At 38.8% G+C, this 15,272-nt stretch overlaps 1 protein-coding gene across 1 annotated transcript in view; it reads left to right on the top strand.

The window, feature by feature from the left end:
* Positions 1-15,272, top strand: part of LAMA2 (laminin subunit alpha 2) — an 831,335-nt gene that overhangs the window by 563,318 nt on the left and 252,745 nt on the right. Inside the window, exons 23-24 of the mRNA XM_069077437.1 lie at positions 5,649-5,885; positions 7,162-7,305. Of these exons, the coding sequence (XP_068933538.1) occupies positions 5,649-5,885; positions 7,162-7,305 (381 nt within the window). The remainder of the gene's footprint in view (positions 1-5,648; positions 5,886-7,161; positions 7,306-15,272) is intronic.

Genomic DNA, 15,272 nt, shown 5'->3' with positions numbered 1-15,272 from the left:
TTTTCGTTTCCGAACTAGCTTGTTCAGAGTTTGTTATTATTTTATATTTCTTTCCACCAACTGTTAAAGGCTTTAGAAAAATGAAGTTCTCTATAAATGAAGGGTATTATTTAATAGGTTTTGTCTATAGAGTAAAAAGAACATTCAGTTTTGTTGTTGTTGTTTTGGAGGTAATTGAGATTAAGTGACTTGCCCAGGGTCACATAGAAATAAGTGTCTGAGGCCAAATTTGAACTCAGGTCCTCTTGACTTCAGTGCTCTATCTATGGTACCATCTAGCTGCCCCACATATTCAAATCTTGAACCACACACCATCAGTTTAGAATTAATCATGGCATCATACATCTAGAATTGAAAGAGAACTCAGAGTTCATTTAGTCTATCTATCCTTTCACTTTACAGATGAGCAAACTAGATGATTCATCCAAAGTCACACAAGTAAAAATCAAGAGTCAGGATTCTAACCAGGTTCTTCCACAATTCCAAGTTCGGTACTTTAAATTCCACACACCATCCTCTACACTACACTGTTTCTTCTAAAGTGGTTTGTATTCCTGGAGCATATACCAACTTGGATTCACAAGTGAGCAGTGTAGAAAGGGAAACCATCCTAGCCAAGGGAGGTTCAAAGGATGCTAAATTTAGAATCAAGAGATCTTAGTGAATCCTAACTCTTTCACTTATTACTTGTGTGACCATAGGTTAGTCATTTGACCTGTCGAGGCCTCACCTTTCTCACATTCCTTAAGAGAAAGAGCAATACTAGATGGCCTCTGAAGTCCTTTCCAACCTAAGATTTTATGATTCTCTCCTCTCACCATCCTCTCACAAAAAAAAATTTCTGCCGCACCTCCTGATTCTATAACCAATATGACATTGGCCAAGGAGAATCCTGCCATAAAAAATGAAAGGTATTACCTATAGTGAAGGACATTACAAGTGCCTACAACAGTGTTATTCCCCTCCAGATCTTCAGGAACCATGTATACACTGCAAGTGTTCTTTTGGGTAGTGGTACTATTCTTGCATAAAGTTTCTCTTGAGCAGAACATCATTTCTAGCAACCTGTAGATTACTTTGACTTCATAAAGATGACATGATAGGATGACGTCTCTCCCTGGAGAAGTGAATTCATTTTGCCTGTTTGTCTTTTATAGAAGTTTCTTTTGATAAAGTTCATGTTGCTTCTATAATACCTATGAACTTCCAACAGTACTATTTAAATAAATAATGATGTATGACATTGGGCAAGTGTCTTCATCTCTCTAGGCCTCCATTTCTCTAGATCTCATCTTACAGATGAGGATTTTGGACAAGCTAGATGGTCACCTCCAGCCTTTCTGAGCTTATGATGCTATTAAGTGCTATATAAATGTTAACTACCACTATGTTGTATCAACTGTCTCTCCCCTTTCAGTGTTTAATGGCTAGGTCTCCAAACAACCCCAAGGTGCTAACCTCATAAAATGGCTCATGATTATGCACCCAGACAGAGAGGGCAAACTCTAACAATGGACTGGGGGTAGGGAGAATAGACGTCCAAGCCATGTTCTCAGAAAGGTCACTCTTTCCTATATGACTCCTAGAGGTCAAATACAGGTGTTTATGAAAATCAGATCAAAATAATCTAATACAGTCTTTGATAGAATTAAAGAACATACTTAGAAATGAGTTCCAGTCCTACTCAGATGAAATAAAGCAGAGGAAGGGAACCAAGGACCATCAATTCCTCCATATTTTTTTTCTTAGTACTCCAGACACCTAAGCTAACACACTTTTAAAAAAAGTCTTATACCTTGCCATCTTTCCTTCCCTCTTTAGTTTTTCCTTCTCCAGCCTCCCAGGCTATGTGGGTTTGAGAAAAGGATTTGCCATGTTACCCCATGGGTGTCTGGGAGGGAGAGGGGAATGGGATAGGGTGAGCATCTACCTACTGGGTGTTCTCTCCCCTTCTTTTTTGAGAGTTGCTTCACTCCTAAATGAAACTATATTTTCTTGTCTCAGATGAAAAAAAGATCAAAATCTCAGAAGCCAATTCAGATCCAAGTCATTCTTATTCCCTCTAGAAGTATTATACCTATATAGAGTTACTATTGTAATATAAATTCAGTAGCATATATTTTGAATTTTAGCTACGTAGGGTGGGTCTAATAAAATTTTATTTCAGACTTCCATGACTGAATACATAATTCCAGTCACCATGATGTTTCTGATACTTTTTTTTTCTTTCTTCTCTTACAGTTCATTTTGTAGGCACTAGTCTATTATCAGGTGAATAGTCCTTGATTGTACTCTGTCCTGGTCAGAGTATATGTAATGTGCTATGTTCAGTTACTGGCATTAAATTTTAGTCAGGATCGTGATAATCTGGAGGAGGACAATCAGAATAGTGAAGGGCCTGGATTTCATGCCATATGAAGATTATTTAAAGGAACTGGGGGGAGGGGGAAGGAGAACATCATAGCCGCCTTAAAATATTTGAAGGTCACTAACATTGAAAAAGAATTAAACTGGTTTGTTCAGTCCCAACAGGCAAACTAAAAGATGAGTGACAGTTACTGGGAGGCAAATTTATTTGTAGTGCCAGGTAAATCTTCCCAACAATCGGAGTTTTCACTGGGGATCTTCAAGCAAAGTTTGGATGATCTCATATTAGACATATCTAGTAGGTATTCTTTGTGGAGTATGGGTTGGAATAGATGGCCACCAGATCCCTTTTAGTCTGAAATTTTGTGTAATTCTGTGAAGTGTAATCATTTAGTCTTTCTGATACTCGAGTCCTATCTCGTCAATAATGAAGTACAGTTATCCCTTACATATCATAGATGTTAGGGGCAGATGCCCTGGAAATCTGGAAAATCCTCATAAAATTTTTGACCCCTCCCTTTGCACCAGAGAAGTCTTCCAGGTTTTCAGATCTCCTTCTCTTTTTTCTTGATATTATACAATACTATCCATATATTTTATGCATTTCTGAGTTTCTAAACTTTTTCCACATTCTGTTGACCTTTGTGTATTGTCTGTAGCCTCTGTGAAACTCCCCCAAAAATTCCCATTTAATTTCTTATACCAACCTACAATATATTGAAACCACAATAGGGAAAGTCACTATGTGGAAAGGCTAAGTGTACTTGAAATAACAGCATTGTAATTTTCCCTACTTTAAAACTAGAGGTCATATTTATAGGGACAAGGATAAGAACTGGCCCTGTAATTTCATTAATATAGGAAAATGCCAGGTTACGAAATTCCATCTATCAATGCAAGTTGGACCCTTCTCTGTAGCTTATAGGTATAGATATATGTCTAGAGAACTGAAAGACATGTATTTGTCTAGTCACAAATCCAGTTTGAATCAAAGGTGGGACTTGAACCCTGTAATTCCTTAGTTTGAATGGCAACTTTCTACTTGTTATGTCACAGTTTTCTATTCTATATTTATAGTCTTTAGAATAATTTTTAAAATGTTTTTTAAATCATCCATTTGACTAGAATCAGGAGTAGTAATGTGGTCATTTGGTTATATGTTATAAATCAGAAATCCATTCTTATGTAAAAGAAATTAAAATCTAATATTTGTGATTATAGTAATATAAATAAAATCAACTAATATAATAAAATGGAAAATCACTTATTAAATGATTACTGTATGCAAAGAATACATAAGACTCACATTAGAATTGTTGGAGATTAAACACACAGAGTTCAGCTGCAGGACCAAGGAAAAGGTCTTATGGTCCTTCATACTTATGGTTCAGCAGAAGGATGAATCTGCAAGACCATGAGGTCAATGTCACTTTCAGTGGAGAATGAGACCTTCCCTAGGGTTTGGATGACAGGCTTAATTAAGGAAACTTTAAGTCCCACAGATACCCCTTCAACAAACTACCAGCCCATGCTGCTTAATATTGCTTAACCTCAGGCAATCATGTAAATCAGAAGGGTCAAACACACCACCTATAACACTACTAGTATAGCCCAAACCATACTAAAATGTTAATTGGGTTATATTTAACTAGATAAATAAAAATATAATAAAGCAAAGATAACATTAACATATGATTTTCCAAGTCAACAATACAACCCATAGGGATCTTTATGTACAATTTAGTTGCCCCTTTTCCTATTTGTGTTTGACACAATTGATATAGCTATACCTTCTGGTACATTTGACTATGTCTCCAAACACCCCAAGGTGCTAAGAAAGGATCCTGTATCTACGGGCTGACCCTTAAAGCAAAACTATCTTACTGAAGAACCTACACATTTCCCCAAGCTATAAACACAAGCATTTCCAAATTTTCAGTGTTACCTCTTCATCACAGGTGCAAACCAAGAATTGGGGATGCTGTGGGGCTGCAAGGAGAAGACAGGCACAGGTGTTACCACTTGCCCAGGAAAATTGCCTTTCCTCCTCTAGCTAGGAGATTGCAAGTGGAAACTCTTGATTGCAGCTCCATGGGGCATATTGAACAGCAGTAGGGAGGAACTCACATATAATGTATGTAGGATTGATTTAGTTATATGGTGACTTAGGATACTATAAACAGAGCAGTATGAAAAGAGGGTGATTGGTTGGAAAGTTTATTCTTTAATTAGGGTGGGGAGGTAATGAAATGGACTGTCAGGGGAATGTGATAGCAGGTGATTTAAAAAGGCTTAGAACTCTCAGAGCTGTGGGATTTGTCAGGGGCTCTATTCCTTTTGTGGCAAAGCTTCTTAACCTTTCTTTTCTGCCTTTTTTGGGTATCATAAGCTCTTTATCCAAAAGGTACATAAATCAATAAAATAAAACAATACTGAAATGCAGTTATCAAAGTATTGACAAAAACAAATTCAAACACCCCCCTCCCAAAATCTAGGTTAAGATTCATTGCTGTGGGGGGGCGGGGCACAGTAAATAGAACACTGGCCCTGAAGTCAGGAGGACCTGAGTTCAAATCTGGCCTCAGACACTTAACACTTAAACTAGGCGTGTGACCTTGGCCAAGTCTCTTAACCCCAACTGCCCTCCAAAAATATAAAAAGAATCATTGCTGTATGGGCATTTGGACATGTGTACAATGTTAAAGTCTATGACTTCACTGACATGATACAACAATGGAATGATAACAGCTAATGTTTATATAATGGCTGTCATGTGCTAGGTACTGTGTCAAGTGCTTTACAAATACATCATTTTATCCTCACAACAGCTCTGGAAGGGAGGTGCTTATCATCATCCCCATTTTACATTTGAGGAGATTGAGGCAAAAGTTAAGTGACTTGCCCAAGGTCACACAGTTAGTAAGTGACTGCGTTTGAATTTGAACTCGGGTCTTCCTGCTTTGAGTCTTGTGCTCTATCTACTATACTGCATAACTGACTATATGGAATGAACGATGATGAAACCTGGAAGGGAAGATTTCGTCTGATATAATTTGACTGAATCATAGGCAACTGAGTTCACTTCCAGGGTTCTATTTTGTAAGGAGAGTTCCTAGTGTGGCATATTCTACATTTATATCAAATATTGGCTTTTCATTCATTTTAATGAATGTTGGAAATAATTTTCAAAGACTCTTTCTAGGAGGAATTCTGAAGTTGTGATTTTAAGAAATGTCTTATGAAACCTGACTAAAATTTATATTTCATTCTCTGTTCTGCAGGTTTGTAATTGCAGTTTGGTGGGATCACTTGATTTCCAGTGTAATATAAACACTGGCCAATGCTCCTGTCACCCAGAGTTCTCCGGCACAAAATGTACAGAATGCAATCTGGGCCATTGGAATTATCCTCATTGTAATCTGTGTGACTGCTCCAGGGCTGGGACTGATGCGTCAACCTGCAGCTCAGAAACTAAGAAATGTGCATGCCTTGATCAGAGTGGACAATGCACTTGCAAGGTACACACAGCCAAAGTCCAGCATTGAAAAGTCTCACAATTGTTTTTGCTACTTCCCAATGTCATTCCTTATTTCTATTCTATTGAATTTAAAGGGGAATCACCAAAGAGAGTGTATGTGGGTACATTGCCCTCTGTGGATATAAGAGCAAAATTCTACTTTTTAGGCAACAGATTATTTTTAACCAGATGTTTGGGTTCCTATTGTGACGCTGTTTGGTAAAGATTTCACAGATCTTCTGTTTGGTAAAGATGCTATGGGCATCTTTACTGGTGAGTGACATTTTGCAAAGCAAAACTCTTACAGAAGAAGACTTTCCTTTATCATACCTCTCTACCCATTCATGAGCAAAAAGTTTGAAATGACAGAAAGTGACCCAAAATACATTTACTCTCACTTAAGCAGCACGTACATACTGAGCATCACGTCTGCAAGTGAAATAATAAGACAAATTAAAAGCAGCTTCTCTGAAAAACGGATCAGTAATTATGATACAAAAGCACAATGTTCTTGTTGCCGTGGGAGTGCCATGGCTTCACATTACCCAGCACTCCTGACATTACAACAGTGACTATCTGAACAGTTCAGCCCTCATTAATATTGTTAAATGATGTGGAAAAATAATCAATTAAAAAGGCAAAGAGGTATTTTTCCCTTTAGATGTTTCTGCAAAAATCAATTCCAGTCTAAATACAGTTGATATCATGTCAGAGGTATTCTGACTACTCAACATAAAGGCCCTGAAGAGAGAGACAAAAGAAATCAGAGATGGAAGACCTAGAGGATGGCTTTGAATAAGCTTGAGCATTCTTTTAAAGAAATGCTTCTACCACCAAGGGAGGACATGCATAGTGCACATACAGACTATATACAGTGTTTATAATCAAACATTAGCCTGGATTTTGTCATTGATATTCTGACCCTGTCCCACCATTTATTTGCATTACACGGACCTCAATCCAGTGTCCATTATTTTTATTGTACTTCTGAAGCCTGGTGAGTCTTTCCTATTGCTTTCAAATGGTTTTATTATACAATCTGTTGCTTAGTTTTAAGAGCACCTCAGAGATATAACATATTTGTTAAAAAAAAGCATTTTATCATGCTTATGTAATTCTGCTATTGACACCAATCATACATGCCTTTGGAGATGGTAGGCTTGATTTCGTTTCTATTATACTCTTTGAAAATCCATATCCCTAATAGTCTCTTCGAGGATGATTTCCCCTTTATCTTTGCCCTTAACTGTGGACTCCCATTGGGATTGTCTCTCTAGGTGAATGTGGAAGGTGTCCACTGCGACAGGTGCCGGGCTGGCAAATTTGGACTTGATGCCAAGAACCCACTTGGCTGCAGCAGCTGCTATTGCTTTGGCACGACTACCCAGTGCACTGAAGCAAAGGGACTGATCCGTATGTGGGTGAGTAGGGAACTGCTGAGCCGTGTAATGCTATAATGTTATTTCCTGCTGGCGTCTTTTAGTCAGGCACTGAGAGGTAGCTAGGAAATGGCAAAACATTTAAGTAACCTTTTCCCCCGTGTACATTTAGAAATAGTGAAGGGACCATGTTCCATTAGACGATCAGCATTCGTGTGTTTTTTTTAATCTGAAAAGAGGTACATTTATTTTTTATAAAGTAATAGATGTCAAGAGAATGTATTCATCTTACTTTAATTTTGCCTTTGACTTTACTCTCTTTGATCTTCTTAATTTTTACATTGTCCAAAAGATTTTTTCATCATTCATTTTCCTCTAGTATATTCCTCTGCTCCTGCCACATAAAAGTTAAATAGACTCAGTGTCTGTTATCTTAAGCACCTACAACCACATGTCATATTGGTTTTCTCTGAGCAACAATAGCACCCCCTTATCACAAGGAGAGGTTGCAGATAGATCTAGAAGGAGCCATATATTTACGGATAGACAATAATAAGTATAGCTAGGTGGCATTGTATGATGGATGAGGCTGACCTCCAAGTCAGGATGACCTAAGTTCAAGACATATCTTTGGTATATAGTGGCTATCTGACGTTGGGTAAGTCACTGAATCTCTCAATGGCCCCAAGGAATTCTCTAAGACTATAAATTGCAGAGGGCAGCTTGGTGGTGCAGTAGAAAGAGTACTGGGCCTGGAGTCAGGAAAACCTGAATTCAAATGCAGCTTCAGGCACTTACTAGCTGTGTGACCCTGAACAAGTCACTTAACCCTGTTTACCTCAGTTTTCTCATCTGTAAAATGAGCTGGAGAAGGAAATGGCAAATCACTCCAGTATCTTTGCTAAGAAAACTTCAAATGGCATCATGAAGAGTCAGACATGACTGAAATGATTGAACAACAACAAAATGCAGAACAGTTGCTGATCTCTGAAGATAAAGGGATTTTTTTTTCTCTTTGGAAGTTCTTTACACAGATAAACTCACAATTCTAGCCATATGTAAGCGTACACATGAGTAACTGCAGCAATTAGTGATTACAATGGTATGACTTCAAAGATTCAGATCACAAATCCTTGTGATTTAATAGTCTTAGATACGTGGGAGGGGAGTCACCAGCTTGTGGCTAATACGGTGATAAAAAGTGAGGTGGTTGTGGTGGCTAGGTGATGCAGTGAATAGAGCACTGGCCCTGAAGTCAGGAGGACCTGAGTTCAAATCTGTCCTCAGACACTTAACACTTACTAGTCTGTGACCTTGGGCAAGTCACTTAAAACCAATTGCCCTGTCCTCTCCCCTCCAAAAAGCAAAAAAAAAAAAAAAGCGAGATGGTTCTGTGGATAGAGGACTGACTTCAAAGTCAGGGTTCTCTGGGTTCAAGTCCTGTCTCTGACATAGTAGACTGGCATGTCAGCTAACTTCTCTCAGTCTCAGTTCCCTCATCTGTAAAATGGTGAGAATAGTAGTTCCTGTCACAAAGCTATTGCAAAAATCAAATGAAAAAAGCATATGCAAAGCACTTAGTAAACCTTAAAACATTATATAAATATTAACTATTATTGTTATTATCCTTAGACAATAGGCATATAATCTGTGTCAGGGCTTGTAATCAAAACTTTTTCCATCCTGGTATCAAATTTGTCAGGGTTTACACCACACTGCCACAGTCTTCAAGAACCCAGAGCCCACTTTAGGGAAGTATCAGAGAAGGACTTTATCAGACAGACAGACAGACAGATAGACAGATAGATCTGCATCTATCTCTCTGTACCTTCATCCTCATGGGGTCATTATGGGGAAAGTACTCTGTACTTATTTATTATTTTAAGTGGTATATGCCTGTACAATCTATAAACACATATGTATACCTGCACTGTCTACATACAAACATATGTATTGTGTGTACAGATATACATATGTGTATGTCACAGTCACACAAATATATAGGGAGGGTGACCTAATGGGTAGAGAGTTGTCTTGGGAGTCAGGAAGACCTCTGGAGTCTTGTACTACCCTCTAACACCAACTGGATTATGACCCCAAGCAAGTCACTTAACCTCTCATTGCCTCAGACAGTAATCTAAGTCTATAAGTCACAGAGTACATGTTGGATCCCTATTGCTAGAGGAAATTTACTCCCTGGGTTTTCCTACACCTATGAAATCATAAATCTAGTGCAAACACAAGGTGTCCCAAAAGTCTTGGTGCAGTTTTAAGTTGCAGTAAGACTTTTGGAACATGAAAGAGACAGAGACGGAGACCCATATTAGAGGAAATGTACTCTGTAGGGTTTCCTACAGCAATGAAATCATAGACCTTGCCCAAATACAAGATGTCCCAAAAAGCTGAGTTTTTTTTTTTCTTTTTAAATTTCAATGATATTTTGGAGAATGAGAGACAGAGACAGAGAGATGGAGGCAGAGAAATAGAAAGATCAAGAGAGAGAGAGAAACATAGTCACACAATGTCTATATATTTCTGTGATTATGAAACACACACATATATGTTATACATATACGTGCATATATGTAAACAAATGTATGTCTTTTTAAAGTACAGTCATATACCACTTGAAACCATAACTACCAGTAAAAATTATTTTAGATAAAATAGTGCAATGAAATAGTTCCATAGAAAACATTTATAACTAGGTAAATATTAGAATAGTATTTAACATACCTTTATATGAGTATTATATTTATATCACACTTTAAGGTTTACAGAACACTTTCCCTACAACAGCCTTATGAGGGCAAAGATTCAAATATTATATCCTTGGTTTTGCAGATAAAGAAACTAAAGCTTAGAGTGAATAAGTAACTTGTTCATGATCATCCAGCTTCTATGTATCCAAAGAAGAATTAAGGGGCAGCTAGGTGGCACAGCGAATAAAGCACAGGCCCTGGAGTAAGGAGAACCTGAGTTCAAATGTGACCTCAGACAGTTGACACACTTACTAGCTGTGTGACCTTGGGCAAGTCACTTAACCCCGATTGCCTTGCCTTCCACCCTCCAAAATTTTTTTTAAAAAAGACTTCTAATCTAGGTTTCTCAACTTGAAGACCACCATACTTTGTCCACAACCCAGAACCTTTAGAGTTGCATTTAGAATTCATATTAGTGCCTGCTATTTTTTAACAAAGCAGTTATGAAATGGAATTGTTTAAAATAAACTTGTACAGTTTATACTAATATAGATTGCAGTATGGGATGGAAGGAAGGAAGGAAGGAAGGAAGGAAGGAAGGAAGGAAGGAAGGAAGGAAGGAAGGAAGGAAGGAAGGAAGGAAGGAAGGAAGGGAGGAAGGGGGAAAGAGGAAGGAAGGAAGGAAGGAAGGAAGGGAGGGAGGGAGGGAGGGAGGGAGGGAGGGTGGGAGGGAGGGAGGGAGAGACACTCTGTGACCGTAAGCACATCATTTAGCCTCTTGGTACCCTAATCAGCTAAGACTAGGAATTCTAGAGTATTCCCTGATGTGCAATGATAGGAATTTTCTAACTAAGAATTCCTTATATCAGTGAAATCACAGGCCTGGAATAAGAGAAACAAAAAGTGAGTGTGAGTGAGTGAGTGTGTGTGTGTGTGTGTGTGTGTGTGTGTAAGCATGCATGCATGTGCTCTTTTCAACTATAGTCTTCCTCGATTACCACTCCATGGTGTAAAGATGACCCTCAGTTTTTAAAGTCTGCATCACTGGATCACTAACTCCACCAGGTTCAAGCATGCTGCAAAACCTAAGAGAAAAGGTCTATTAAGAGTTGGTTACAATGATGACCTGAAACTAGCAATTCCCTAGATACTGCAGTAAATACCTAAAACACCACCAAACAGAATAATGATCAAAAAGACCAACATAAAAATCAGCAATTTCCTCCACTGAGTCCAAAACTGAACAAGAAGATTGCCAACAGCCTGAGGGCACTCAGAATAGTGACATGCCAGAGAAGGCAGAATCCTGCTCTAGCTCCATAAACCAGGCCTGAAACTAGCATGATTTATTCCTAACCTGTCAGCCCAGCAGGGGAGAACAGATAGCCCTGCAAGATCACTGCTTAAGGAGACAGAGTGTGGGACACACCAAGAGACCTGAAGCCAGGATTGCCATTGCAGCCACACCAAGTGGTCCTCTAAACCCAGCAGGAGACTGGAGTCAAGAGGCAATGTATGAGGGCCTGTAAGGGCCATATCCTGGGACAAAGACAATTTCTAGTTGAGCATACAGAGTTTGGGGCCAAGTGTAACACCCACATTCTGCTACCAAGAGATTATGGCAAAAGCCAGGGTTCGTGACAGGATAGCAGTCTCTCCCAGACTAGAGAGGGAACAGGACCAAATGGCTGTGCACCCTATCCAAGAATTGGGTAGGAAGAAAGATGGAGCTTAACTGGTATAAATTCCTAATCCAAGACTAATCCTAGAAATACATGTAAACAGAAAAAAAACTGTAATGGAGAATAGGCCCAAAGATAAACCTAGAAAACTTTGGAGAAACTCATTACCAGGGTAGCCACAGGGTCATGAATTGTTTGGTCACAAGTTGTACCAAAACTGCCATCTGCTTCAATGGGGAAAACAGACACTCCAGCTGTGGAAATCAGAAATCCTTAAGAGTACTGAAGTATGGGCATTATCTAGACATTCTTACATTCAATCATTATCTGACATTTACACTTCCTACATGTAATTTGGGTCATCCTGTGTCTTCTCCTTCTCCCTTCCTTCTCTCTCCTACTCTCTGTAGGAAAAAGGGAATAAGAGGCAAACTCAGCCGTGCCCAAGATTCACATAAGCTGTGTTTGCCCCCAGGCAATTGATGTTAGAGCTCTCATATGATACACTGTGAGGTTTATTAGCCAGTAAGTCAGGAATTTCCACAAATGCACACAATCTCTAGTTATTACAGTGACCATACAAGGGAATAATCCTCAGGCAAGTATCATGGTGGTGTGACAGTTCAGTTCCCAAGTGCCCTTCAACTTCTTCCCCCCTCAACATTAGCACTGTTTTCATGACAAGCCCTCCATTCAGTTTAACCTCTGTATCATAGCATTCAGGTTCTCCACCCTCTCTGACATAGACACTAGGATTCTGCCTGCCTTATGGTGCTCTTAAATTCTTTAGCAAGATGGCAACCAATTGCTCTTCCTTCTGGAAATGTATAAGGCACGTGCTAGGTGCTGGATGACAAAGATGAAAAATCATAACCCTTTAAGAAACAGACAATTCTGACTAAAAGAGTAGAAGGTGGTATAGGGAAAAGCATACTTGATTTAGAACCAGAGGATCTGGGTTTAAACTGCTGCTCAGTTAACTAGGTAGGTGGCCTTGGGTAAAACACTTCATATCTCTAAGCCTCAGTTTCCTTATCTTTAAAATGAGGAGGCTGAACTCAACTCCTAAGGTCCTCTCCAGTTCTAAATCTGTTATCCTATGATCCTTCAATCCTGTGATATGTACATGAATCAGTAAGGCTCTAAGTAATAATAATTCATATTCATTGAGCACTATTATCATTAGCAAATCCCCTTTTATAGACACATGAGAAAGAAAGAGTCAGACAAGGTGCTCTGAGAAATTTGAAGAAAAAGAAATCGCTTTCACCTAGGTTAGGAGGAAAGGAAAGTTTTCATGGAAAAGACAGTTGGGCAGAAAGGGAAGGGAAGTTACTTCAGCAGTTAAGAGATGAGGGGAAGTTCTGGGGATGGAGCCAAGACGGCAGGGTAGAGAAAGCACTCAGCTGAGCTCTCCCAACATTTCCCCTCTGAGAAGCTTTAAAATAATGCCTTAAATCAAATTCTGGCATGGAAGAGCATACAAAGGTCAGAAAGATAAAGATGAGAGATCTGCCATGAGGGTGGAGACTGGTGGGACTAAGTGGAAGTGACAGAAGCAGCAGCAGCTTCAGGAACTTTCAAGGCAGAGAAGGAAGGGAACATGTCAACTGGACAGGAAGAGACTTCATGAAACCCTTTGCTGGCAAAGGATGCAAGAACAAATGCTAATTCGCAAATTCATTGTCTATGTCCACTTCCGGGTTGAGGGTGGAGAGGAACACTTTTGGTCAAGAGGAAGCTGGAAACTAAAGGGAGAATATTCCTTTTGGTCACAAGGGATCAGGAACCCTGAAGAACAGGATCATTTTTGGTACCAAGGGAACAGAGCTCCTGAGAAGCAGTATCACTTCTAGTCCCAAAGGAACTGAAGACCAGTATTGATTGTGATCCCAAGGGATCAGGAGCCTTTCCTGAGTAAGAAATGGAATGTAGACCAGGAGAACATCACCATACCTCTCCCCAGATCACACCATCTTGGAAGCACCAAAACTTGCAACCATACCCCATCCCCCAGAACTAGTTCTGAAAACAACAGTGGAGAAAAAGCTGGAAGACTGAGGCAGTGCTCTTCCTCCATCCATCCAGAACAAAACCCAAAATTAACATAAAGTTCAAAACCAAGAAATAAGGTAGAAAAAATGAACAAACAACAACAAAAACAAAAATCTGACCAAAAAAAGCTACTGTGCTAACAAGGAAGATCAAGACACAAACTCAGAAAAAGACAATGAAGTCAAAACAGCTACAAGCAAAGACTCAAAGAAAAAAGGTGATTTGGACACAAGCCCAACAAGAATTCTTGAGAGAGCTAAAGAAATCATTTACAAAATAAAAAGAGGGGTAAAGAAAAAAATAAGTAAAGAAATGAAAGGAAAGGTGGGGGGGTATAAAAATACAACTAGCTTGGTAAAGGAGGCAAAAAAAAATACTAAAGAAAATAATTTAAAGAAACAGAATTAGCCAAATGGAAAAGGAGGTGCAAAAATTCACTGATTAACAAAAAAGAATTGACCAAAAAGAAAGTTACAAAAGTTCACTGAAGAAAATAATTCTTTAATAATTAGAATTAGGTAAATGGAAGCTAATAACTCTTTGAGACATCAAGAAACAATAAAACAAAGTCAAATGAATTTTTAAAAATAGAAGAAAATGTGAAATCTCATCAGGAAAAAAAACTGACCTGGAAAATAGATTGAAGAGAGATAATTGAAGAATTATTGAACTACCTGAATTCCATGATTTTTAAAAAAGAGCCTAAGTATATTTCAAGAAATTATCAAGGAAAAGTGCCTCAATATCCTATAATCAGATGGTAAAATAGAAATTGAAAGAATCCATCAATCACTACCTGAAAGATATCCCAAAATAAAAACTCCAAGATTATAGCCAAATTTCAGAGCACCCAGGTCAAAAAGAAAATACTTTAAGCATCCAGGAAGACACCATTCAAATACCAGGAAGTTGTAGTCAGGATCACACAAGATTTAATAGCTGCCACATTAAAGAGAAGGGTTTGAATAGGACATTCCAAAAGGCAAAAAAAAATGGGCTCACAACCAAGAATAATCTACCCAGTAAAAATGAGTATAATCCTTCAAGGGGAAAATGTATATTTAATGAAAGAGAACTTTAAAATATTCCTGATGAAAAGACAAGAGGTAAAGAGAAAAATTGACTTTCAAATACAAGACTCCAGAGTCCCAAACCCAGGCAAGCATGCCATCATGATATTACAATTCAAGGTTGATGAACTTTTCTGGGGAACCAAATTTTGACATAGTTTTCTGTAAGCCCCCATGGCTGACAGTATCAAAGGCATTGGTCAGATCTACAGATGTTATATCCAGACCTCGGTTCTGCCCCTGGCATTTCTCCTGGAGTTGTCAGGCAGCAAATACCATAATGACCATTATTCCTAAGCCCTTTCTGAAGCCACACTGCCTCAGATAGATAACCATATTCCATGTGAAGGATCAGCCTATTAAGGAGAACTCTGACAAAAATCTTGCCAGCAGGGGTGGCCAGGTAGCACAGTGAATAAGAGTACCGGCCCCAGAGTCGGGATGACCTGGGATTGAATCTGGGCTCAGACACTTAGCACCCACCCAGAAACACCTGGCCA

Source organism: Petaurus breviceps, unplaced genomic scaffold, assembly GCF_028583685.1.
Source record: "Petaurus breviceps papuanus isolate PSGF00001 unplaced genomic scaffold, PetGlider_PUasm1.0 90977, whole genome shotgun sequence".
NCBI lineage: Eukaryota > Metazoa > Chordata > Mammalia > Diprotodontia > Petauridae > Petaurus > Petaurus breviceps.
The sequence above is the reverse complement of the archived record's forward strand: the minus strand, read 5'-3'. Positions and strand labels throughout refer to the sequence as shown.